Here is a 27,955-nt window from a genome sequence, read left to right as displayed (position 1 = left end):
ACACAGGGTCCTTATCCAAAAAAATTTGGGTTGTTCCCCTCATTGAGACTTAAGTCTGCTATCTCCTTTCTTGAAGACACTGGCACAACAGAGTTTTATTGGCAATCACCTTTTTTTTATATACTAAAATAAACCCAAGATGCAAATTTTATAGAAAAAAAAAAAGACGAGCTTGTATCAGGAGTACTTTCTTACGTTATTGTGAGCACACGAACATTGCAATGGCTGGGTGTTAATTCCATTGTATGCTTCAGTTTCTTCACATCCATCCAACTGTTGGGTGTTTGAAAACTCTCCCTTTAGTCTTATAAACAATGCTAACATGAGCATCTTTGTTTTTCAAACTTCGTTCACAACTTGATTTGTTTCTTTAGGGTGAATTGTCCAGTCACTGTTCATGAACATTTGTCAGGACCAATAATCTAAGTTATGAGGCTTCTTTTCAGAGCATTTGTAGCAGTTTCTTCCTAGTGAGGGTCTGGTTAGTGTTCCTCACTGAATATTGAAAACTTTTAAAATCTTCACTGATTTTTTTGGTCTAATTTTTATTTCTCTTATTACTGTTAAGATTGGTTATTTTCCACATGCTTATTAGACATATTCAGTTTCTCTTTCATGAATTATCTGTTTATGGACTTTGCCCATATTTTTGTTGGAAATCTTGTGGTTTTCTGATTTACTTGCCTGAACTTACATGCATGTTAAGGATGTTAACATTCTGTCTTTAATATTTATGGAGCATATTTGGGCTAGAATACATAGGAGTATATTATTTGTATAACATATTATCATTATCACTGACAAAGTAACTTGCATTTTTAATAAGGCCAGTTTATGTTACTTTAGGAGGTAGTTTTCAATGTTTAAAACTCAATAAGTATTTTAGAAATTACATATAGGAAATATCTGTTGTATTATTGTTGTATTCAATGTGATGACCCTTCTCGTATCTTCGTTACAAAATTGTGAGCTCTGTACCCAGACCGAGTGCTTGAGACAGGTAGTGAGCTACATGGAAAGTTACTGAATTCTAGGTAAAATTCTAGGAATCCTCATTTCCTACTTCAGCTTCCCGCAACTCTGAATGGCAGCCCCTGATATGTTCTCCTTGTCCTTTCAGACAATTCTTCCTCACTCCAGGAAGATGAAGAGGTAGAGATGGAAGCCATCAGCTGGCACACCAGCAGTCCACCCACGAATGGGCACCCCGCCCCTCCAGTGACCTCTGCTCGTTTCCCCAGCTGGGTCACTTTTGATGACAATGAAGTCAGCTGCCCTTTGCCACCAGTCACCTCCCCTCTGAAGCCAAAAATGCCACCGGTGGCACCTGTAACTCCAGCTGTACCTTACAACTCCACTGGGTCCTTCAAGAGGGATCGTCCCAAGAGCACTTTGATGAGCTTCTCCAAAGTTCAGAAGCTGGACATTTCCTCCTTAAACCATCCATCCTCTGTAACTGAGGCACCACCTTGGAGGGCCACCAATCCCTTCCTGAATGAGACGCTCCAGGATGTACAGCCCTCCCCTATCAACCCTTTCAGTGCTTTCTTCGAGGAACAGGAGAGGCGCGCCCAGAAGAGTTCCACTTCCAGTACCACAGGCAAAAGCCAAAGAGATTCCCTCGTTGTCGTCTACCAGGATGCCATCAGTTTTGATGATTCAAGCAAAAGCCAGTCCCACTCTGATGCTGTTGAAAAACTCAAACAGCTCCAGATCGATGAACCTGATCACTTTAGCAGTGCAACACTACCTGATGATGACCCAATAACCTGGATCGAACTAGATGCTCACCCAGCCAGCTCAGCACTCACTCAGCCCAGAGACGGCTGGCCAATGATGCTCAGGATCCCGGAGAAGAAAAACATCATGTCCTCCAGGCACTGGGGACCAATCTACATCAAACTGACAGACAGTGGTTACCTGCAGTTGTATTATGAGCAGGGCCTAGAAAAACCGTTCCGTGAGTTCAAGCTGGAGATCTACCATGAGGTTTCAGAACCCCGGCTTCAAAACTATGATGAGAATGGTAGGATCCACAGCTTGCGGATAGATCGCGTCACCTACAAAGAGAAGAAAAAATATCAGCCTAAACCTGCTGTAGCCCACACGGCAGAGAGGGAACAAGTGATTAAGCTGGGCACCACCAATTATGATGACTTCCTGAGCTTCATTCGCGCAGTTCAGGACCGACTCATGGATCTGCCAGTATTATCAATGGACTTGAGCACAGTTGGCTTGAACTATCTTGAAGAAGAGATTACAGTGGATGTCAGAGATGAATTCTCTGGCATTATACGCAAAGGAGACAACCAGATTCTCCAGCACCATGTTTTGACTCGGATCCACATTCTGAGTTTCCTTTCTGGGCTTGCAGAGTGCCGATTGGGCCTCAATGACATCCTCATCAAAGGAAATGAAATCGTTTCTCGGCAAGACATCATGCCCACCACTACCACGAAATGGATTAAACTCCATGAGTGCCGTTTCCACGGGTGTGTGGATGAAGATGTGTTCAGCAGCTCTCGGGTTATTCTCTTCAACCCTTTGGACGCTTGCCGGTTTGAACTGATGCGGTTCAGGACAGTGTTTGCTGAGAAGACCTTGCCTTTCACACTCAGGACAGCAGCAAGCATCAATGGGGCGGAAGTGGAGGTGCAGAGCTGGCTGAGGATGTCAACTGGCTTCTCCTCCAACCGCGACCCTCTCACTCAGGTTCCCTGTGAGAATGTCATGGTGCGTTACCCAGTGCCCAGTGAGTGGGTGAAAAACTTCCGCAGGGAAAGTGTCCTAGGGGAAAAGTCTTTGAAAGCCAAAGTGAACCGAGGGGCAAGTTTTGGCTCAACTAGTGTCTCTGGCTCTGAGCCTGTCATGAGAGTAACTCTGGGAACTGCCAAGTACGAGCATGCCTTCAACTCCATTGTGTGGAGGGTAAACCGGCTGCCTGACAAGAACTCAGGTAGGTAGTGCTTTCCCCTTGTGGAAACAACCGTATGGTTGCTAAAGAGCCAGGGTCACTCTTCCTCATCTGTTCCTCTAGGAAGAACTCGCTTTTGTTATTGATGGGAATGGCAATGGAGAGGCGGGGGACCAGAACAATGGAAACATTTACACAGAGTAAGAGACAAGGGTAGCGACCCAGTTCCCACCACCTTTCCACCCCTTATTGTCATACATCTTCCGTAGAACAGTGTATTACTCTGCTCATTTGAGCTTACTGAATAGCTTTCCAGGACAGCTTCCGATCTTCTGTCCTTTTGGGACTCATTAAAGTATTAGCTGTGGTTCTGGAAGGAACTCATTTCCAGATCCTCGAAGGCTTCTGGGTTCTGCAGAAGCACCTCTGACTGTGCCCCGGATGAAAGTGAAAGGAGGTTTACGGCCAGTCGCATACATAGTGCAGCTGAGAAGCGAGATTTCTGATGCAGCCTCGTCAGTTGTAACAGCTCAACTCAGGGCTTGGCTTTGGGACACAGGGACGCAGGGGAAGAGGCAGGATATCAGCAGAATGTGGAGGTCCAAAAGGGCCAAGGTTCCTTCACACAAAAAGGAAAGGAAGGAATGCTTGATGTAAACGAGAAAACAGAGCAACTTACCCCCCCTGGCCGGCCTGTCCACCACCATGGGGGATGCGTTGCTTGAGTGAGTCCAGGAGGCAGTTACTTTCCTTGTGGGTCCACTGAGATTTAGTGAAATGACAAAATGAGGCAGCAGTCGAAGCAGCTCTAACAGCTTTATTTCTTAGAGTACATGTGGATGATCCCAGTGGCCTGCAGCAAGCCTGTGAGTCCATGAGCCCTTAAAGCTCTTGTCTTATTTAGAATAAATTTTGCCCACTGCTAATGAAAGTCGATTTGCTAAAAAGCAGAAAGAATAAGGTTTGGGAAGACTCCTGGCTGCATATTACAGCCTGCACAGGCAGCTTTTTTCCATGGTGACCATTAAACCCTGAGTGTGTATTGACAGCGGACCTGTCCTGCTCTGTGTGCGTAGTGAGTGAGAGACAATTGAGCTTCTGTGTCTGAGGCTGGGTTTGCTACCTTCTATGTCTAAACAGAGTTTTAAAACAAAGTCTCCTCGCTGTGCTTGCTTACTCACTTCCCCTGAAATCAGCACGGTGCAGTACTCTCCTGGAGAAGGCGCTGTGGCTTCTATCTCGGCCGTGGGGCCCATCTGACTTGACAGGGAAGAGAAAGCCTCCTTCCCCTCTGGCACCGAAGCCTTAGGGAGAGAAAGCTGTGGGATACCGGGCTTTCCAGCTCTTCGTTCTACATAGCTGAGGAAGAAGGCCCAGGGGGTGAACTGACCTGACTCTCTACAGACATACGGCCGCCTCCAGGAGCTTTTTCTCGGTGCTACAGTTTCTCTTACCCGATAAAGACAAGTAGACATATGCTTGAAATAATGTCCACTATAAGAGCAGAGATTTGCAGTGTTTCCCAGTGCATGTAAACATATCTTAAAATGTCTTAAAATATTTAAAAGTACTATGTCATAGTGCTTTTGGTTATTAAACAACAAAGACTAACCTTAGGTAAGAAAAAGGGTGGAATGAATATGAATAGCTCAGAGAACCAAAGGCAAGAATAGCTTGGTCCTCAGAAAGGACAGCTCTAGAACAACCCTGGTAACAGAAGGTAGTGGAAGTCTTCTCACGGTGCTGCCACAGAGACAATTATCACTGTCATTTTCTGCCCTTGTGCCCTTTGGCTGGAGTCATGGGGAGTCCAGAGCAGTTTGACTGCTATCAGCACCAAGATGACATGCACAGCCAGCGAAGATTATTTCCTAAAGGGAGAGAGAAAGTTTGCTACCAGAAGGAAAGGGAAATGGACCGGGCCCTGAAAAACCAATGTGTTCAGCAAACATTTTCCTCAGTGCTTTTCTAGTGGAGAGTTTTTCTTAATTTTAGAAGGTGCCAGAACAAGTCCTGCTGCTTGTACCATTGCAGCTCAAGAAATGAAACATTCTGTCCTGCACAGGTAGCTTTCTTTCTTGGAATTCCAGTTCTCATCAGACCAGGTAAAGAGACAACAATTCCAGGGTTAGCTTTTATGAGGGAAAAATCTGAATTTTAATGTTAATTTTCTCTATTTCATCAAGGAGGGTGATACAGTTTGTGGGTTTATTTAGTTCACTACCATGAACTAAACTATACCAGATTTCCAAATTATACCCCTCTGCCCAGCAGACTCATACGTCTAATAGCTGGGGCTTTCAGAGTGTGCTGTGAATGTGCTTTGGTGGAATGAGAGGAGGGAGTCACTTCTCCAAAAGAAATGATTTCTCAATACCCCAACAATGTGCAAATGAAGGTAATTAGGTAAAAATAGTCGCCTAAGTTGCCACTGAAATTAGAGTCTGCTGTTTATGTTACAGTAATCTAATCCCGTAGCAATACATTGAGAAGAATTTAGGACATAGTTTGCAGTCAGAGTCAGATCTGAGTTTTAGTCCCAGCTCTACCACATAAAGGCAGTGTGACCTCGGGCAATTTACTTAACCCTCAGAGAAACCTAATTTTCCTCATCTATTAAATCGGGCTATTAATACGTAGATTATTCAGAGTGAAATTAGGTAATGCTTTTAAGTGCTCAGCACCGTATCTGGCCTGTAATGAATACCTAATAAATGATACTATATAATTATATCTATGATACACAATTAAAAAGATGGCTTCATTTTTATATCATGTAAATCTTACTGTTATCTCTTACTTAAATTCCTTCCCTAAAAAATGGTACCAATTTTTCAGTTAATTTCCTAAAGTCTTGTTCTTTACAAATAAGTGTTGAATTGTGTTACATTTGTGAAACCGCAAACAAATACTTCACCCTGTCATGTTTTCCTTGGAGAGTGGGTGTGTATCTCCTACTCTCTGAGACTGAAAAGCCCTGCCCAGACCAATAAAGAAAATTGGAATTGTTTACTCGGGGAAGCCAGGGCAGCTAAGGGACTGTTAGGTTACTTGATTAAGCCAGAGCGGTTTCATACTGTTTATCCATAGCCCATCGCTACAGGGGACTCCTGCAGCTTCGCCTCTCTCTGCTGTCACCTTACAAACCTGGTCTTGAGGTTTGGGCACCATGAGGTTATGACTTAGGCAAAGGCCAGCAGACTGCTGAGTTCATGTTTTAGCTCTGCCCCTGTCTAGCTGTGTCTTTGCCTCCCAAAGCCTCCACGTCCTCGTGTGTAAAGGGTTCCTTACGAAGATTCAGTTGGAAAACTGTGTAAAGCATTTCACATCATGCCAGGCACAGGGCCCTGAACAAGTGTTTCTTGCTGTGTCTCAGGAATGACAACGGTGCTTCAGTCTTCATATTCACAGAGATAAGCTCTCCTTTTCTTCCAAAAAAATGTATGAATTTTCAAACAGAAAGCCTAATTGCCATCCAAGCACAATAGAATTACCCACCGACTTACAGAAGTAAAGAGCAGCAAGAGGCTGTGTCTGGCCTTGCGCAGCTCACCCTTCCACCAGCCCACCAGCTCTCCGCTTTACGGAGGAGGAGCTAAGGGGTGGCGAGGGCAGAGATGAGGCAGGGAACCTGCCGCCTAGGAGAGCTGGAGGTCAGGTCAGGCGTTCTGACGGTGGGTCAGGGTTCTGTCCCGTGCCTCAGGTACTTGCTAGTACTGTATGTGTGCGCTGTCTACGGTGTTTTTGTCACGAACATATATCGTTCACTCATGGAAACATGCCAGAAGTGCTTTTGAAAATACGAAAAGCTATTTTAAAAATTCATCTGTCAAAGGAAAGCAGTGATTTTGCTCCAGGTGGCTGTCACTGATGTTTTCTTAGGTGCTAAGTGCTGATCCCTTTCACTCCGTTCTTCCAGTCTGTCCTCCCTTTCTTCGTTGTGCTGTCTCCACGTATCGGTCTGACTGGAGAATGGCCTGTTTCGTAGGCTGTGGGTTTTATTGCTAGGATACCAGGCTGTGGTAAGTAGATGGGGTCATATCCAAGGATCTAAGGAACTCAGAGCTGATGAAAACCCTCTCCTCAGCGCTGGAATTTCTGCAGACTGGCAGGTGGCAAGTCCGTAGGTCTCCTTTGTTATTGAGGTAGCTTTTATTTCTTGACTTCATCCCCAAAGAAGCTAATCTCTGCATTCCGTCTCTCTTTCTTAGCTTCTGGCCACCCACACTGTTTCTTTTGCCACCTTGAACTTGGCTCTGACCGGGAAGTGCCTTCCAGCTTTGCCAATCATGTGAACGTCGAGTTCAACATGCCCACGACGTCTGCCTCCAAAGCTGCTGTAAGATCCATCTCCGTGGAAGACAAGACTGATGTGCGGAAGTGGGTCAATTACTCCGCACATTACAGCTACAAGGTAGCCTTGGGAGGCGTCTGGCTGATGTGTCCAAGTCCGTTTGTTCACCCGCAGCTCTCCCTTAATCCTCTCAGCAGTGCCTGACAGTCACCAAGTATTCTCTTACTGTTCTAGAGGAGGTTCACGTGCACAGCTACAGGTTTTCTCTAGTCTTCATGAGTAATCTTTCTTGTGGACAAAAGAAAGGTTGGAAGAAAATAAAGGGGCTAATTACGTATAGGAGTATAATATCTCTGTCCTTTTGGACAGCAAAAAGAACAGCGGGGTAAACTGGTGATTATTATTTATAATTAATTTATATTGGCCTTGGATTCTATCACAGTAACCCCCTGAAAAAAAGATTAAAGATTTTAAAAGGTGATTTAAGCATTTTCTATTCCCAGTGATACCCTTACATTTATATGGTGATTTATTGTTCTGAACATTTCCTTCATTGTGTGGGCCAAAATATTTAACTACCAAAAAGAATGAATGCTCCATCTTGTGGCCAGGGAGAAAATAGCACTTCCTTCACAAGCGATCTTGTTCTGTCTTCCATTGTTATCCTCTGAGTTGAGCAATATAAATATCCAGGTGCTGAGAGGCGCAACCTTAATGATAAAATTACTGCACTCAAAGGATTCCATCCATTACTGATTTATCGGAGGCTTCACTTGAGGTGTGTTGCTGTGCAGGCAAGATTGATTTGATTCCTCTGTAAAGACAGTGACTGTTTTGGAGAAAATGTGGTAGAACTGTAAATGTGCCACCACTTACCAATTTGGAAGCTTCTAAAACAGATAACAGTATTTGGATGGGCTTAAATAAACAATTACAAAGGAATTTATTCATTGGGTAAGGCTTTGTGAATTGCCTTCTATATTTCTACATTATTGGATAAAATGGTACCGATCTTGCCCCATCCTGTGGAGCCTGGAATAGTGGAGCCAGACAAGCACATGGGTACAGTGGAAGGGTTCACAGGGTTCATTAGAGCTGTCGCTCTAATGTGGCTAAAGCCCAGAACAATAGTGAAATTACCGAGAATCTGAAAAAAGCCTTGTGAGATTCTCTTTTGTTTATTTGCTGCTTTTTTCCTTGCTTCTGATATTTTTTTCCAACTTTTATTTTTGCCAGGTGGAAATAGAGCAAAAAAAGAGTTTGAAACCAGAGTTTGAAGGAGATGAAACGGAGAATCCCAAGGAGTGTGGGGTACAGTGACAAAACCCTACACACCGAGGGTGTCTTCCTGAACTGCCGGTTTAAGTCAGTACCTGCTGTGCCGTCCCATGTTGGGAACAATCTCTCCGAGACCTGCCTGTTTGCAGTTACCTGTCTTTCAGTAGGAATTCCTGAGGTGGTTGCTTAGAAGAGGCTTTTTGACCATGATCGAGCCTGAAGCATGTGGTTCATCTGACTTTTGGAGCTTTTTGTATTATTAAGCCTTCTCGTCTCATTTCTGCTTCTATCACAGTATGAGTGTGGTTTGTTAAGACTGTGAAAGAGTCCAGAAATGCAACTCCAGTATCACTGTGGGCGCGATTTCTTTCCGATATTCATCTGTCACCCATGAGTTTCTGGAAAACACGGTTTTGAAAAGTTTATTGAGTCCATTTCTGTCACTTCCTCTAAATAAGGGTCAGAAAAGGTTTAAGACAAATTTCGTGTTTGGGTCTACTAGACCTTTTTAGATGTCTCCATTCGTTAAATGTTAACACTATGCAACAGAACTCTCCAGATGTCTCTCCCCTGGTTATAGATTATTTAGATTGAAACATTTTTGTTTTCCTTTCTTTTAGGTTTCAGTCACATGATTTATTTTCCTGAATCTCACTAGACAATAAGAAAGGGCCCAACTGGATTTTTAAAATTCTGTGATGTACTGGTTACAGTCTGCAGGTGGATTGGATTGGATTCACATTCTGTTAAGAGGAAAGCAAAATTTGGCTGATTTCTCTTCATTTTGGGGAAGAGGGACATTAACTATAAGATTATGTTCAGTTCAGGAGACATCTTCTGTCACAGTGAATTCCCACAGTCCTACTGAAAAATACAGGCCCCTTCTGATTCCTGAAAGAAATACCTCAAGCATTTGTCAGAGGCATTTGGGAGTTCTTTTTATACCTCGTAGCCTAGACTGTTGCGTGTCTCTTTAACACATACTTTTTAGAAAATTTAAGCTGAAAAGGAGATTTTAAAAGCTGTTTTAAACTTTGGATAAGCTCTCCTATGTGCAGAGCTTGATAACCATAGTATTGTCATAAATTAAAAAGGCAGACTAGGATAACCATAGGGAAAAGCCATTATTTCCCTATGTTTGTGAACATTAAATTCTGTTTCCAAGAGTCAGGACATTCAGTCAGTCTTCTTTCTCTTCATTTTATTTGTACCTTGGTGTTTTATGATGAATAGAATGAGGTGAGAGAAAGCACATTTTATCTGATTTGTAGATGATACAGAAGTAGACACTATGTCAAATTTTTCATTGACAGATTCAAGGTTAATTTATTCAGTGAATGTTCATTGAATGATAACTGTTTGACACTACGTTATAGAAATCATTACAATGTTTTAAAGTATCTAAGCTTAAGACTGAAACTAAATGGAGGAGACTGAATAGGCATTAATGAGAAACTCTATATTCTGAGTTTTTTAAAAAGCAGCCCTCTAAGTACAGACTATATGTGTGTGAGTGTGTGAGAGTTGTGTGTGTATGTTTTTGTGTGCTTTGATGAGAAGGATGTTGGGAAGAACTTGTTTTATAGCCACTCATACAGAAATGTTTTCCTAGGGAAATGGGAGTTCAGTTTTGACTTGGCAGTGTATCACGGCTATCTGAGCTAATGTATTCAACCTGTGTTAACAGAAGTTTAGCGATATCTACGTGATGTATTGGTCAGTATGCATCTAGATGGAAGGTTGAGTTCAATTATAGATACTGTATTCTAAGAGAAATCTTAATAAGTTGCTTGCATTCATAGGTAGGTGACCAGGGTTGTGAGGAGTCTTACTATATAAGGAATAGGAATAGCAACCTTGAAGAAAAAAAATATAACTGGGAAGGGGTACAGAGCAGGATGGAATGATACAATAATAGCTGCCTAAAGGAAGAGGAAGTAGATTTAAGAGTTTTAAAGAGGAGTAAACCCAAGTAGTAAAATTTCCTTTTTTTGTAAAATGCCCAAACGTTCGAATGACTATCCCAGATGCTGTGAGAGGGACTATGACATTGGATTTTGGCTAGCTGATGTCCAAGATTTTTTAAACGTGGTTTCAACAAGAATAATGCTCTTTAGCTCCGGCTGTCTTTTTCCTTCATATTTTCATGCTGCTTGAAATAAGTGGAGTCCTTAAAAGATTTGCCAAAGGATTCCAAAGCATATCCTTTCCCGTGTTGTACTAAAGACACTAAAGATTTCTCATCGACTGTCCAGACGGGGCAGAGAATGGGCGAGATGAATGAAAGTCATGCAGCACCTTCCTCACCCAAGCTAGCACCGTGGCAAGACCTCTGCCTCGCCTGCCAGCATCACAGGAGTATTACTTGTTGGTTCTTCTTTTTCACCCATGATTAATTTTCACTGCCTTCTTTTTGGTTTTTTGGTTTTTTGGTTTGTTTATTTCTTTGAGACAGGGTCTCGCTGTGCAGTTCAGGCTGGCCTTGAGCTCACTCTGTTGTCCAGGCTGGTCTTAAACTTGCAGCAATCCTTCTGCCTCAGCCTCCTGAGTGCTGGGATTATAGGCATGCGCCATCACACCTGGCCCTCTCATTGCCTTCTTATTTCACCTGAACTGATTTTTTTTTTTTTTTATTTGTTAACCAAGAGGTGGGAAAACCCCTTCTATACTGTCTGCATTTGGTAAGCAAAGTAGTAATAAATTTTAAGAATGTTCTACCTTGATATCAAGTTTGTTTTGATTCTGCTATTTCTAAGAAACCAATTATGGGTAACATACAGGGGTTGGGGAATCTGATACAATATATTTAGTGTTTTACTAATTTTTAGTGTTTTACTAATGACCTACAACAAAGTCACAGGCAAATAACCTTTGTGATGTGTAGAATCTACAATTGCCATCCAGGATGTGAGTTTTTATTTTTAGATGACAAAAAGTTATGATATCAATAATGATATGGAAGCTATGATATCAATAATGTGAAAATTTTAAAAGTGAATTCATACAAACTAAATGTCATATAATAGCAACAGCTGTACTGTACTTTGAGTCTTGGGCTTGCTCTTTAACTTTACAGTAAAAAAGGAAAATAATTATACTCATTATGATATGTCAAAGAAGAGAATGTAAGGCATTTTGTGGGGGAACATTAAACCTCTTCTGCCTGCTGTTTTATCACAAGCTACCACTTTGTTCCTATGAAATACTATCTGGACAGTTTTATTGGCTTTTTAATTCTCTCCTTCCTACCTCTCTGCATTATTATGGGGCTTGTAATCCTTGAGGACATTTTTTTTTTCCAGTACCGGGAATCGAACTCACAACCTTGCGCTTGGCAGGCAGGCGCTATGCCGCTGAGCTAAATCCCCAGCCCCTGACATTTTTTTATTTAAAACATTTCTTATTTGAAATGAGACTAATTTCTGTCCAAATCCAGTGGTTGGGAGGACTCTATTTTCCTAGAAACTCATGTTCTATGAAATGCGATACATGAAGACAGGGAATGCCTCTTACTCTTGTGTTTTCAATACTTTGCACAAGGCTTGGAGTATAATAGGAGTCAGCTACCTTCAATCCTTCCTGGCAGGGCAAACATATTCATGAAACAAAGGGAAATTACTAGGTAGTCAATATATGTTTATTGAAAGAATACTGACCCTGAGATTCTGAGACTACTTAACTGTTATTTATCAACAAATATTAATATTACAGCAATCAATTAGCTTTCTTTTCCAGGAGGATTTAAGTAATTTTGTTCTTTAATTCCTACTTCCAGTGTCAACCCTTAAGCATTTAATGTGTTGCTGAACTTGAACTACAGTGTACCTTATTCATACTGGGAAACATTTTTTGTGCCTGCAGGTAAAGTAGCACAGATGCTGCCCTATAATCAGATTACTGATTCAGTTTTGTTGCTGGGAGTCAGCCCACACCTATGAGCCTAAACTTTGCACTTTAGAAGGGTCAGCAGGAGAAATGCATGTAGAATGGAAGTTGGTAGAATGTTCAGCCAGTCTTGGCGGGCCAGTTCTTTGTTTTCCCCAGTGTTAACCACTGACTAATGTTACTGCACATTTCTTTTGTCTGCCTATAAGATGGAGGTCTGACATTAAGAATGCTGAATCTTGTCAAATGAAATCAGCATTTCACAGCTGACTTAGATTTTATAAGTCAGTAGCAGAAAAGCAGAGAACAAGCTGAAATTTTTTCCCTTAATTTGTGTGAGTAGGAGGCACTGCCATCCAACCTACTTTTACAAGTTCTCCCACTTTGATCATTTTAACTCTTCTAAGAAATGCTATGTTAATCCCAACATATTTAGAGTTTTGGGTTCAGGATGCAATCTAACAGGAAATTCAAACAAAACTAACAAAAAAAGTTAAATCATTTAGGAAACAAATCTCTTTCATTTCAACTTTTTACTTTTTTTTTTTTATTCTTTTGTGGCACTGGAGAGTGAATCCAGGGCCTTCTGTGTGCTAGGCAAGTGTTCTATCAATGAGCTACATTCCCAGCCCCAATTCTTAATATTAGAGCATTCTCACCAAGTTTCTAAAGATGTCTAAAGGTGTTCCCTGCATGTTATAAAAGTCTAAGTACCAATTCTCTACAAGTCACCATTTCTTTACTATACTCTTCATAAGTGAGACAGGTTTTGGATATTGTGATTTGTATTTACATAATTAAGGAATTAAAAGTGAAGGAAATATGCAAGACAGCCTTAAATATAGAGAACAAATGTGTACATCAATAATATTTTCCCTGGGAAGCGTTGAGGGCCGGAGTTCAATTCCCAATACCAAAATAATAAATAATAATAATAATATTTTCCCATATATTAACTAAAGTAAGAATGTGGGATTTTCACTTCTATTGTGCCTTAATAAATCTGCTTGAGAAAATCTAGCCCTTTGTTTTGAGTATTGAGAAAGAAAAATGCATTGCTCAACTTGCACTTACAAGCTTGCCTGTAAAGGCAGGAACTTTCCATATTAATGTGTTTGGCAATGCCTGCATAAAGGCAAGTAATAACTGGATGTAATACAAAAAGCAGACCTAAGAAATAGAAATTGAATATGAAATATATAAAGAGAAGAAAATATAGCGTGGGCCACCAGTCTTCAAAATATTTGAAATAGAGGCCATTTCTTAAAGCTAAAAGTAAGAACCTATCGGGGGGAAAAAAGAGATTTCATAGCAAGGGTAAGCAGTAGAATTGTTCAGCTCAACAAATATTTATCATGTCTAGTCTGGTCAAGGTGCTGTGTTAGCCAGCTTCCCTGAAAGATCAAAGGCTAAGCACAAGGACACTGAGGATTGTTTATGTGAAGTCCCAATTCAGCTTCAGTTTCCAGAGAGAGAGACACTTACTCTTTCCTGATACACTTTGATACCACTTCCTTTGATATTCCATGCCAGTCTGACTTCACATATCCTTAGAAAGCAAGAAATTGAAATATTGAAGAGTGGGAAACCCAGCTGGTTCGTCTTTTCATGTCTTTAACCTTTACCAGTTGCCCAGAAGACAGAACAAAGAAAACCCTGTGATCCTTTATTTTGCACTTGCCTTCAAAACACCAGTTAAAAAGGAGGATCAAAGAGGATGGTGAAGATCTGTTGGAATGTGTCTCTGGATGTTCCATGGGCATCAGCCAGCAAAATAGTGGTGTGAGTGTGAAGAACAGGCAGCCCTCCAAGGTGGATGTTAGGATTTAGGTACAACTGCAAACAGAAGTAGAAACAGTTAATGTTTAATAGTTTGATCAATCTTACAGGTCTATATTTGTTTACCTGAGTAACCAATTTGAAGATACCAATATGTAATACAACAACCATCATTAACTTCCTATCACCTTGTCTGAAATTCTATATTGCTTGTATTGTTTTTGTGTTATTTTGTAAATGTGTGTGTTTGTTAATAGGTTTTTGTTCTTTTATCTTTAAAATGAAAAAAATAAAACTGTAACCCACCAAGGACTGAGGATGTTAGCATGGTCCCTGACTTACAGATATGCCCTTTTGTACAAATGACTAAAGCAGAGAAAAGTACTTAGTAAGCATCCTGGGACGATTTGTTAAGTATGGCAGAACCAAATGAGACAAAGGAATAGTCCCCGAACCCCGACCACCTCAATGCCTCTTAGTAACAGAAAAACATAAAAAAGTTAAGAACATGTACAAGCTACAGATAGCTTCTTTTATATGACGTGTTTCATTATGATTTTGATTTCTTGTACTTAGTTAGATGTAATGGATGGATTCCACCTGGATAGGTCAGGTAATTCTAGCTCCTTCCTCTTCACTCCCATGTTCTGCCTCGGATCACACCCTCAACTCTAGTCGTGCACACCATCTGGTCACACTAACTGCAACCTTACACCATGCCACTTGCAGCCATGTGCTGTAGAATGGGCAATCCTAGCAGTACCTTATGGGGTAATGGCTCTCAACAACAGCCTGTTGGGTTTAAGGGTGTTAAAGTTGGGGATGAGAGAAGGGAATGATATAAACTCCTTTGATCCTCAGCCAGCATTCATTTAACCTGCATGTCCACTTGCTAACAGAATCTGGAGAAAACATTGCCATATCCAAGAGATTAATCAGAATCAGTGCTTTAGCCAGGGGGACAACAGAGGAATGCCCCTTCTCGTCCTGCATCTTTGTAAAGTCCATGGTGAATGTCAGTGTGTGAAGCAGATGAACCCAAGAGCCAGTGAACGATTCAGCTCATGCAGGGCTTGTATTTTCCTTCCTTCATCATCCATCCGCATTTTATGTTATTTCTTGCACTATTGTGGTTAATTTTATGTAAAACAAGTTTACTTTTTTTTTTTTTAGAAAATTAAAATGTGCCTCTGTAATAAAGTCTACACACTGGCTATCTCTGTAGATGTGAGGTTTTGTTTTAGATGTTCTACTGATTATAATCTGTAATGCCTTTTTTGAACTATGAAAATGAGCTGTTAATAAAATTTTTAAGCAAATGCTCTATGTAGTGTTTAATGAAAGTGGCTATAACAAAGAGTGAATGTTTATTATCTAGGTCCATCACCCAGTGGATATGGCCACAGATCATAAGCTGACACGTTAATAAGGGACAAGTTTAATTATTCTAGTTAAATTTATCATATGTAATTCCTGCTTTGTGCCCACTACTGTGAGAAAGTGAATGAAAATGATAAAATCCTTAAGGTTTTCTCAGGGAAAAGTACATATATAAAAAGTGAAAAAATATTAAGGAGCATATAAATAATAAAATTGTATGATATTCCTGGCATATTATCAACGTCCAACAAGTAACCATTCAGTCAATTTGTGAATTCTAATAATGTCAACAAATTCATCTGTGAAAAAAAGTCAGTGTAGACTAGAATACTTACGAAGTTTTCACAGGAGAGATGGCTTTTAGATGAGACCTGGAGGTGGGGTAGAAAATTTGGCTCAGTGGCAAGAGGAAGGCAGCTTGGCGCTGGAAGAAGCAGGAGTAGAACTGGTATGTTGGGTGAACAGGAAACCAGCCTGACCTGGGAAGTCTTCCTGCACACCAAGAGATAAAGTTGACTAGACCGAGCTGCGGTTAAATTTGCATCTGACCCAGCAATGGGCTCAGTCCAGTAAATGCTGTGAAGCAAGTTTGGAACCCTGCCAGTAAAGCATCACTCTAGAAAGACCAGTCTGTCAAAAAGGTATTTTGTACTATGGGAAAGATTAAAGGCAACAGAAATAATTTAAAGTGCTTTTTAGTAAAGCAAAACAGAGCTTTGTGTTTTATTTAGTGCATATTGAGCAGGGACATTTTATGGTACAATACAAGCCTTTATTAGGGGGAAACTCATAGTTCAGTGTTCTGTGCCCTAAAGAGAACCTACTCAGTGCAAAACCAGAGCTAGTAACTTAGATGAAGTACACAAACGAGTTAATAGCCAGATAAGAGCTTACTATTTTGTATAGTTGAGGACTGTGAAGAATGTTCTGCCCATTATTGTTCCATCCCAAGGTTGGAGACCTAACCGTCTAGGTTTCACATTGTTACAAAACTTTCCTTTCTAGGGCCAGGTATGCTCATCTATGTTCCAGGTTTGGGTAGGGAAAATTGAGGATGAGCAGACAGCAGTCTTGGTGTCCTTAGTGTCATTTGTCCTTGTTCCAAACTCTTCTCTGCTCTTTGATCGCCTTCAACAGTTTCCTCTGTATTCTCCCTTGCTAGGCAGCTTCCTCTATTCTCAAGACATAGTATTAGCAAATACTTACATAATTACTTATGTAATGCTTACAACTGTTGGTGCAAGGATTTAGATGTATTATTTAATGAAGGTAACACCTCTCTTCATTTTGTGACACACTACACTAATAATTCCAGGCAGGCGGATGTTTACCAAAGGTTAGTAATGGAGGAATCTACAGCACAGAAACAGGAAAGAACAACTGACGCTCAGACATTCCTGCTCCGAAAGTTTGTTGACCATAGCCCACAGAAGGAATTCCTTATTGAATGTCTTTCCTTTTGTCTTAACCTGACTAGTTAGCTTAACTCTTCAAGTTCCTAAACCACTCTTTCTGACTGCCAACGGAAAACTGAAAGCTCTTCTTAAAATCTGATCTTTAAGGGGTGTGGCAGCACACACCTGAAATCTCAGCTACTTGCAAGGCTGAGGTAGGAGGATCACAAGTTTGAGACCAGCATGGGTGTTATAGTCAGGATTTACAAGGGAATGAAAACACAGGACACAAAATTATACGATTTTATAGTATTCACCCAAAGAGTCAAATGCAGAAGAGTGCAATAGATTTATCCATGCACTAGAGGCCCAGAGTCCTGCTGAGAGCCTGGATCCCATGGCAGTGTCCTGCACGAGTCCAGCTGAAGACGTACAGCCCATGGCAGTATCCTCCACAAGTCTAGCTGGAGGCCTAGAGTCCACGACAATGACTCATGCAAGTCTGTTCCAAGGATCTGCACTGGGAAGGCCCAAAGGTCAGTGATGGAAGCTAGAAAGTCTGGGCCAGCAGGATGAGGGATCTGTGCCAGGAGGCTGAGGGATCGGCGCTGGAGACAGGAAGCAATGCTCAAGGTAAGGACCAGAGCTCCTCTGAAGAGAACTTCAGCCATCCTCAGCAACGTCACAGGCCTGAGCTCCAATGATAAGAACAGCCAAGTTCATATCAGGAAATCCAGCATGACAGTCTTCTCCAGGTGAATCAACAGCACAACATCTTCCTTTCCAGTTCTCTTTTTAAGCTGTTGGCAACAATCCTCAGGTGGGCTCCCCACACCCAGCACCACGATGATTCAGTTCAGCTGGGTAAGTTGACCATTGGTTAATCCACTACAATGGACAATGTAGAACTTGTCTCAATATAAAAAATGAAGAGGGCTGGGATGTGGCTCAGTACTACCCTGCAATACAAAATTTAAAAAAGTAAATTCCATCTATAGTGGGACTTAAATTCTAAAGTTTAACTCTTAAAAAATTATATAAATGGCCCATAAAGTAAATGAAGGGATAAATCTTTTCTAATGACAGTTGCTTTATGAACCACAATTAATTTTTAAACCTCCTCGAGGATTTTGAAAGAGTCATTATCAACCATGATCCCAAGCCACCTGGAAAATATGTCCCATTTCCTGACATGAACTGACCATTTCAAATTTAGCAGATCTTTTATCTGCCTCACAGACCCGCAGAGTAGGATGGCAGAGCAAGCAACTTGGAGGTAAAATGAGTGTGCACTTTACTTTGCACTTACTGTCCCATCCCAGGCTATCATGGGCTCATTTTAGTATCTTTGGCCATTTCTGTGTAACAAACCACCACAAACCACAGTAACTTATGCAACTTGTTTTTTAATTGTCATTGATGTATCTGTGAGTCTATTCATGATTGGCTGACATAGGCTAGTCTCATTTACATCTCTGAAGTATTGGCTGAGAATTCTGCTGCAGGCTGGGTTTGACTAGGACATCTTAATCAAAATAAGCATGATCTGTATGTGTGTTGTCTTCTTGGAGTGAAAGGCTTGATGGAATATGTCATTTTCGTGGGAAGGAAAAACAGAAAGAGTGGAAACACAAGCTTTTTGAGTCCTGGATTTAGAAGTGGCCCACATCTGCCATATTTTTCAGACCAAATCAAGCCACATGGCCAGACCCAGATTACAGTGATAAGAAAACATAATCCACCCACTTAGTGTACTACAAAGTCAGAGGGAAAAAAGATTTATGTAAGGATAAAGAACTGGAACCATTACTTTAATCTATCACAGTCTTCATAATTATCAAATATCATTATACCCATTTCATTATTTCATTGTTAAATAAACTGAGCCACAGTCTTAAAATGTGAGTTTGTAGAATTTTTGAAGCTTCTCATGACATTGTTCTTGAAGCTTCTCATGGCTTCTTACCAGTGCAAACCGCCTAAAAGAAGGACCTTTCAGAAGATGTTTATGCTCATCTCTTTATCTGCTACACCATGACAAACTGAAAGGATGCCAGGATATCCAGTCTTGGTATTTTAAACTGTTCCTGATATTCCATTGATCCTCAGGATCACTATATCAATATGCCTCACATCTCTGTGTGACTCATGCACCAGTGGGGCATGCGTTGTTTTTCCCAATACCACACCAATTCATCCATGCGGATGGCTTCCTCTTCCACTCATAATGTCCAAAACTCATTATGTTAGCAACACTCTTTAGCTATAATGTCTGCTGAACTTTTCCTTCACTTAATGCTTGCCCTGAAAGAAACCCAGGTGTCCACTAAGGACACTGACTGCCCTGACAGTCCACCTAAATGGGTGCCCTTCTCTTTATACCATGTACCTCTTGACTTGATGATAAGAGGCAAGATCAGTATTCTCCTTGCTTCTTATTACAGCTAATAAATTGCTGTTCTTCCTCTTGAAAACTTACATCCTTTGAGGTTTGTTCTTTTAGATGTAACTCCAAATACTGTGATCCCATTGACCTCCAAGTCTTCCCCCACCCATTGGTGATTTTAGCACGAAGCACTTGGCTTTCTATCTTTTTGTTCAGCCCTACTCCTGTCAACCATTCTTTTTTTCTCTTTGAGACAGAGTCACACTGTAATTCTGGCTGGTCTTAAACTCACTATGTACCCAGGCTGGCCTCAAACTCACAAAAACCCTCTTGCCTCAGCCTCCAGAGAGCTGAGATTACAGGTGTACACCACCACATGCAGCCCTGTCACCATTCTGAATGTTAAACCAATGATGAGGACAGCTATTTCCTTGCTCAATTCTGAAGATATTTTTTCCTTTTTCTCACTTCAGCTATTCACTCCTATAGACATACATTTGCTAAATAAGTATAGTCCTTGATCCAAACACCCAACTCTGATCACCATACCCATCAAATGACTTCTTTAACACTTCATTTCTAAGAATTTTTTTTTTTTTACTTCATTACAACTTACAATTCCAAGAATCTATTATTTTCTTCATCATCCATCACTTTGGGAAGATAAAAACTTCCCATTTATCCCCTAAGGTTCACTAGTTCATTATCATAGTCACTCACCTCAGTCAGGGCAAGTAGTTTCTCCTCAGGAAGATGACCACGTCACATCTCACACCCCACAGAATCAAGGTGTAAGGGAATTTAAAAAACAGTCTCTTCTGGACAGGTGTGGTGGCACATGCCTATAATGCCAGCACTGGGAAAGCTGAGGCAGGAGGATTGCCGCAAGTTCAAAGCTAGCCTGAACTGTGTAGCGAAACCCTCTCTCAAAAAACCAAAACCAAGAATAAGAAGTCTTTTCCTAGACAAGACTAGTGCTGTGGTGAAAATGTATTCCCTGGAAACTTAATCTCCAATGCAACAGTAGTAGTAAGTGAGGCCTTTTGGGAGATGCTTAGTTTATGAGGGCTCAGTCCTTAGGAATACATTGGTGTCCTTATAAAAAGGCTTAATAAAAAAAAAAAAAGGCTTAATGGAAAGAGTTCACCCTTTTTTGTTCCTTCTGTCCCTCCCACCCGTTTTTGTCCCTTCTGTCCCATCAGTGCTTTCCTCCCCTCTGGAGAATGTGATAACAAGGGGCCATCTTAGAGGTGGAGACCTGGTTCTCACCAGATATTGAACCTACTGGTGCCTTGATCTTGGACTCAGCCTTAGATCTATTAGAAATAAATTTCTGTTCTTTATAAATTACCCAGTCTCATGTATTTTGTTATAGCAGCACAAAGGGACTAAGACAGCTAGCTAAAATGTAGCATATTCTATTATTAAAGGAAAATGAAAAATACATATTTGAGGACAACTAATGATGGGATTCTGTTAGTTAAGCTCAAATACCAAGCTACTTTCTGTTTTCTCACAAATACCTGATTGAGACCAGGAAAAAACCTACAGCCATTATGATTTTCACTCTAAATCTCAAATGAGTGATCAATTCTACATAACCTTACATGCTCCCTTTAAAAATTTGATCTTTTTCCCTCAAAAAAGTCTAGTTTGTGCCTTCTGTGCTTTTTTCAAGGTTCCAACAATTCTGTACTACTCTTTACACAGAGCTCTTATATGCTATCTTTTATATTGTGGATTAAAAAATGAAAGTAGTCACAGGAATGTCATTTTCCTCCCACCACCAAATCTGCCAACCCAGCAATATATTCCCAACAATAACTTTAACTCTATTTTCTCACTCTTCTCTTTTTTAAAAAGACTTCTCTTTCTATTTTACTTTTACCCAATTGTTGAATTCATTTATACAAATATAAATTGTTCAAATAACACAATATTTCTTCATAATAAAGGTGGCACTGCCAATGGATTTTATTTATGAGTTGGCACACAAATAGATAACAATCATAAATTTATGTGCACCAAATACTGATGCACTCAGCTACATAAAACAAATCTTGACAGACATGAAAGATCAAATAAGCACTAATACAGTTGTAATGGGGGACCTTTATACCCCACTGTCACAAATAGATGAACTAGACAAAAATAATCAATAAGGAAATATCAGAATTAAACAAGCCTGTCAGCAAATGGACTTCATAGATGTGTACAGAGTGTCCTCTTTTACAGTACATGGAATCCCCCTATTCCTTGCAAATGTAAGCACTTCCTCTTGTGCTCAAACTATCATGGAATCTTTCTTGAAGATAAAATACAAAATAAGCAATTCACCTTGTATTATTATGCTTTGTTTTTCTGTTGGACTATTCTCACCAACTTGAAAATAGTCTCTGAAAATCTCACCTTCAAAAAAAAAAGGGTTTGAGGAGAGGATGCTAGGAAGGTGGAAAAACAGGAAGCACTGACAGAGTCTGTCTTCTGTAACTATTTTGGAACTTTGCTGTCAGTTGAAGGCTTGCAGCTTCCAAGGGAAGGCTTAGATCGTAAGTTGCAGTTAATTTGGGGCATTTTCAGCTCTTAGCACAGTAACTGTTACCCATGTCCCACCATTGAGCCCCTTGGCAGGCAGCCAGGCACTCCTTCCAGGAGCAGCTTTCATGCAGTTTTTTAGGAAATGGGGCAGGCAAAAAAGACACTGCTCCAAATATCAGGGATCTGTGCTTCAATCACTGATTGCTTTATCTGAATGCAAATGTGCAAAAAGGCAGATAGTCATTGCTGTAAGTTCCTGCCCATCCGCTGGGAGGTTAAAAGGGCTAGTACCTTCCTCCTCCATCTTCATCTTCATCTTTTTCCTCTTCTGGGAAACATATTAAAGATTATAACATTAAAAGGCAATTGCATATATGGAAGAAGTTAGAAAGTCAATATGCATGCTCAGGGAAAGGCATAGGCTCAGAAAACACCTGAGAAAACCTCACATTTATACCTCAGATGGATCTTTGACACACAGTCATCCCACAAAAACAAAAACAAAAACAAGAACAAAATAGCAAGCCCTGGGGAAGATAATCTGATTTACAGAGTACCTCATTATTAGATTCAAATGTCCAATATTCAACAAAAAAACTGCAGGGCATACAAAGAAATAAGGAAGTATAACCCATTCAAAGAGTAAGGACCAACAAAATTGGTCCCCAGAAAAGCCCTGATGGTAAATCTGTTAGATAAACACTTTAAAACAATTGTCTTATGAGTGCTCAAAGAACTCAAGAAAAATGTGGAAAAAGTCAAGAGAATAATATGTAGCCAAAATGGAAATATGAATAAGTACAAAGCCTAAAAAAGAAATTCTGGAATTTAAAGAGTAAATTCACTAGTAGTACTCAAAGACACAGTTGAGCCGGCAGGAGGGTTTGCGAACTTAAAAACAAGACAATGAAAATTGTCAAGGATGAAGGATAAAAAGGAAAAGAATTGAAGTGAAGTGAGTAAACTCCATGGGACTTATGTGATATCATCAAGCAAACCAATACATGTATTGTAGGATTTCCACAAGCAGAAAAATACCACTAAAAGAGCAGAGAGGATGTTTGAAGAAATAATAGCTGAAAACTCCCCAAATTTAATGAAAGATATGATCATAAACATCCAGCAAACTCAAAGACAGTCATACCAAAGCATATTATGATCAAACTGTTGAAAGCCAAGTGAAAAATCCTTAAAACATCAAGAGAGAAGCAACACATCAAACATAAGTGATACTAAATAAGATTATCAGCAGATTTCTTAACCTTTGAGACCAGAAGATGGCAGACTGATGCATTGAAAGTAATAAAAGAAGACAAAACAGCAACAACAACAAAACTGTCCATCAAAAATCCTATGTTAACAAAACTGTCTTTGAGGGACTGGGGATTTAGCTCAGCAGCACAGCACCTGCCTGGCAAGCGCAAGGTTGTGAGTTCGATTCCTGGTACCGGAAAAAAACACAAAAAAACCTGTCTTTCAAAAGTAAAAATAAAATTAAGCCATCCTCTGATAAACAGATCTTCCTCAGCTTTTCTTTACCTAGTTTTTGTTACCACTACACATTCCCTCCTAAAGAGAGTTTTGTAGGTTAGAATAAAAGGACAGTAGACAGTAACTCAAAGACATATAAAGCAACAGTGATTTCAGTAAAGATAAATACATAGGTAAGTATAAAAGTACTGAGGAGACCATGTTAAGTGAAATGAGCCAGGCATAGACAGATAAATATCACATGGTCTCATTTGTATGTAGACTCTAAAAAAAGTTGAACTCAGAGGGATAAGGTAGAATGATGATTATCAGGGAGTTGGGCATAGGGTGATTGAGGAGATGTTCAAAGAATATAAAATTTCATTTGGAGAGGAGGAATAAGTTCAAGAGTCCTCTTATACAACATGGAAAAGACAGTAAATAATAATGTATTATAGTCTTGAAAGAATAGATTTTAGGTGTTGTCACCACAAGAAAAGATAAACATGTAAGGTTAATTAGTTTGATTTAGACATTCCATAATGTACACAAATTCTAAAATATCATGTTTACATAAATATATACAATTTTTATTTGTCAATTAAAAGAGGTAAATAATAAAAAATTTAAAGCTAGTATTGTTGTTACATTGGTTTGTAATGCTACATTTTGTTTTCTATATGGTTTAAGAGAATAATAAATTAAAAGAATTATTGGTCCTAATTAAGGGAACAGACAAGAAAAGGAAATAAAACATATACAGTTTGGTAAAGAAGAAATAAAACTGTCACCGTTAGATGACAAGACTTTCTATGTAGAAAATCTCAAAGAATTCACAAAAATAATCAAGTGAAAACTTTCAGGAACTCATAAGTGATTATAATAGGGCTGCAGTATGCAAGATTAGTACACAAGACTCAATCACTTTCCTATATATCACAAAGAACAAGTAGAATTTGAAATTGAAAACAAAATTCCATCTATGTTAGCATCCAAACATAAAATACTTAGGTATAAATCTAACAAAATATGTGTAAGATCTGTATAAGGAAAACTATAGAATTCTAATAAATCAAAGAAGAAGTAAATAAGAGGAATAGTGTTATGGTTTGTGTCTGGATGCCCCCTCAAATCCTCATGCAGACATGGGGTGAGCTTCTAGAGTTTATGACTGATCCATAGTCTGATGTTGGGATTATGGGTGTGAGTGCTACACCAGCCCTGGGGCAGGTAGCTTACATACAATATGAGGAAGGGAAAGGAGCTTGCTCTTCCAGTCTGTTTGCCCCTTTTTGCTCTTGTTGCTTTTCCTGTTTTCTGCCACCATGAACTGTTGCACTCTGCCATGTGCCCCACTGCCTTGGAGCCAGCCAAGTATGGACTGAAACCTCTACAAACTGTGAGCTAAATAAACCTTTCCTTTCTTAATTTTGGGTGTTGGGTATTTTGTCTTAGGAACAGGAGTAAAGTAACAAAGGCAAATAGGTAATATTCACAAGATAGGTACACTCAACATTGTTAAGATGTTAGCTCTTCCCAACTTGATCTACAGATTCAATGCAATTCCAATCAAAGTCTTAACAAGATATTTTGTGGACACAAGCCTTACATCTTCCACAAAAATAAACTCAAAATGGATCCCAAACCTAAATGTTAAATGCAAAACTTTAAAACCACTGGGATAATGTAAGAAAAAAATCTAGATGATGTTGGGTTTAATAATCATTTTTTACTTGCAAAACTAAAATAATAATCCATAAAAGAAAGAGTTGATAATCTAAACTTACTAAAAAATAGATAAATTTTGGCTCTCTGAAAGACAGTTAAGAAAATGAAAGGCAAGACTGGAAGAAAATATTTGCAAAATACATAGCAGATAAAGAACTTTTGTCCAAAATATGTAAACAACTGTTAAAATGCAACCACAAGAGCACAATCCATTTTAAAAACATGAATCAAAGACCTGATGTGGCTCAGTGGTATAGCCACTGCTTTGCATGCACAAGGTTGTGGGTTCAATCCCCAGCACCACACAAAAAAAATTATCTCCAAGAAATATCAATGAAGATATATGAGTGGAAAATGTTCTGCATCCTATGTGTTGGAGACCACTACAAAGTGGCTCTGAGCAGGATTTAATATTAACCAATTGGCTTTCCATGTTCACTTGTGAATCTGTCCAAGGCCTAGGCTCCTTATCTGGAAATGGTGGACTCATAGTATGTGAACCTCTGTGAGTTGCTAATCCCTACTAGAACCTGTAGTGGTGGATGAAGCCAGAAAGCCTCAAAGGACAAGATCACAGCCAAGGACACCTGGGTCATATCTCAACTAGATGAAGACTATAGCCTCAGGCATCTCATTCTTCAGTGGATTAACTTCATACCTTACTTATGAGAAGTCCTTGAGTGGTTCTGCCTTTCTTCAGTACTCCCCTCCCTTTTTCTGATAAACAAATAAATATGGGAGACCCAGAGAAGGTGGTGGTCTTAGCCCAGAGAGAATCTTGAATTATGTGACAGGGCTTTGATCCTCCTGGGGCCCTGAAATCATTCCATTTGCCTCTTTATTTAGCCTTTGCCATATATTCATTCAGGAGATTGCAGACCTGATCAGCCTGCAATAACTAAGGGATATTATAAACCCCATAACTATGTGTTTAGCAAAACACAGGTTAAAGCAACAATGAGGTCTACAAACCTATAAGAATGGCCAAAACCCAGAACCCTTGACACTAGCCAGTAATAACAAGGATATGGAACAACAGGAACTCTAATTCACTGCTGATGGGAATACAAAATGTTACAGCAGCTTTAAAAGAGTTAGGCAGTTATTTGTTTGTTTGTTTGTTTTACAAAACTAAATACAACTTTACCATATGATCCAGTGCTCACACTTTTTGGTATTTACCCAAAGGTGTTGAAAATGTATATCCACAAATAAACTTGTATATGGGTGTTTATAGCAGCTTTATTTCTAATTGTTAAAACTAAGAAGCAATTAAGATGTCCTTCAGTAGATGAATAAATAAATTGTGTTTTGTGTAGATGATGGGTATTATTCAGGACCAAAAAGAATCGAGATATCAAGCCATGAAAAGGCTACATAATATATCATTTCAACTACATGACACCTGGAAAAGGCAAAACTATGGAGACATTAAAAAATCAGTGCTTTCCAGGAGGTGCAGGAAGGGCGAGATGAACAGGTGGGGCAAAAAGGCTTTTGAGGGTGGTAAAACTATTCTGATATTAAAATGGTAGGTACCATGTTTCCCTAAAAACAAGACCAAGTCTTATATGAATTTTTGCTTCAAAAGGTGCAATGGGGCTCATTTTCAGGATATATCTGATTTTTTTCATGTACAAAAACTTACTTTTATTCATGTACAAAAATCTACATTTATTCAAATATAGTCACATCATCTTCTCTGAAATATCATCATAACTATCCAAACCCTGAATTCCAGTCTGAATTTCTTGCAGCCCAATTTCTATAGAACCACTGGCCCCAATCTCTCATGTCCAGCAATAGAGCTCTCTTTAAATGAGCACTTCTTGTCCATGTGGCCTGCTCATAATCCACTGGCAACACAGCTGTCAATGATTTTATCCCACAAATTCTTCACCTAAGTCATGACCTCTTGTAGGCCAGGTTTCACAAAATTTCCATTAAATCAAGTGTTAGTTGATGACTTATAAGACAGGAGTGGTAACAAAAATGATAACAGTTAAGAATGATGGGCCACACAAAACTGACAAAAAGTTACAGGCACCAAAATTCAGACAATGTGTCTTTATTTCACATGACTGCATTAAGTACATCTATTGCAACACACGATATATTGAATTATGAAGATTCAAATTACACACAATCACATCCATTTGTTGTCAAGTGTGCATGTCATTCATGAGTTCTGTCTGTACTCCAGTTGGTCATTCAGCAGTAAGTCTCAAGATCATCCATTCACATAGGTGTTTACCTTTCATCCAAAGGCACTCATCTGGGTACTTACAAGTATTTGATCATAATTTATATTATTATTTGTTTTAAGTATTAATATCAATAATATTTATTTATATTTAATTATACATTAATATTATTATTTTATAATTCAATACGTCCATTGTGTGCTGCAAAGATTACTAAATGCATCCATCTGGCTGATAATCTTTTTTATTTTAAAAAATAAAAGAACAAAAACATATTAACAAACACACACACATTTACAAAATAACACAAGAACAATACAAGCAACATTGAAATTCAGACAAGGTGATAGGAAATTAACAATGGTTGTTGTATTACATATTGATTTCTTTTTTTTTTTTTGGTTCCAGGAATCGAACTCAGGACCTTGAGTTTGCCAGGCAGGCACCTGTGCTGCTGAGCTATATCCCTGGCCCCTACATATTGATTTCTTCAAAGTGGTTACTCAGGAAAACAAATACAGACATGTAAGGTTGGTCAACTAATAAATCATTAACTGTTCATTTAAATAAAGCAATAGAAGTCAGTAGTACAACTATGTTAGCTATGCTGTATAGAAATATAAACATAATTTTCCCCTTCTTTCTTTTCTCTTTTCCCTAATCCCAGTTGTTCTTTACTTTTGAGCATTTTCCTTTTGTTTCACA

The 27,955-nt window shown here is 39.5% G+C and overlaps 1 protein-coding gene and 1 long non-coding RNA gene across 2 annotated transcripts in view; one reads left to right on the top strand and one right to left on the bottom strand.

Annotated features, from left to right (window-relative positions):
- The window catches only part of Ston2 (stonin 2), a gene marked incomplete at its 5' end in the record, with an annotated part of 100,219 nt that extends 91,308 nt beyond the window's left edge, over positions 1-8,911 (top strand). The window contains 3 exon segments of the mRNA XM_013517229.1: positions 1,121-2,956; positions 7,126-7,328; positions 8,445-8,911. Of these exon segments, the coding sequence (XP_013372683.1) occupies positions 1,121-2,956; positions 7,126-7,328; positions 8,445-8,528 (2,123 nt within the window). The 3' untranslated portion in view covers positions 8,529-8,911.
- Positions 8,912-17,531: 8,620 nt separating this feature from the next.
- Positions 17,532-27,955, bottom strand: part of LOC106149164 — a 45,972-nt gene continuing 35,548 nt past the window's right edge. The window contains exon 3 of the long non-coding RNA XR_001235154.1: positions 17,532-17,883. This is a non-coding gene — a long non-coding RNA (uncharacterized LOC106149164). The remainder of the gene's footprint in view (positions 17,884-27,955) is intronic.

This window comes from Chinchilla lanigera, unplaced genomic scaffold, assembly GCF_000276665.1.
Source record: "Chinchilla lanigera isolate Chin_1 unplaced genomic scaffold, ChiLan1.0 scaffold00037, whole genome shotgun sequence".
NCBI classification, from domain to species: domain Eukaryota; kingdom Metazoa; phylum Chordata; class Mammalia; order Rodentia; family Chinchillidae; genus Chinchilla; species Chinchilla lanigera.
This window is presented reverse-complemented; position numbering and strand designations above follow the sequence as displayed.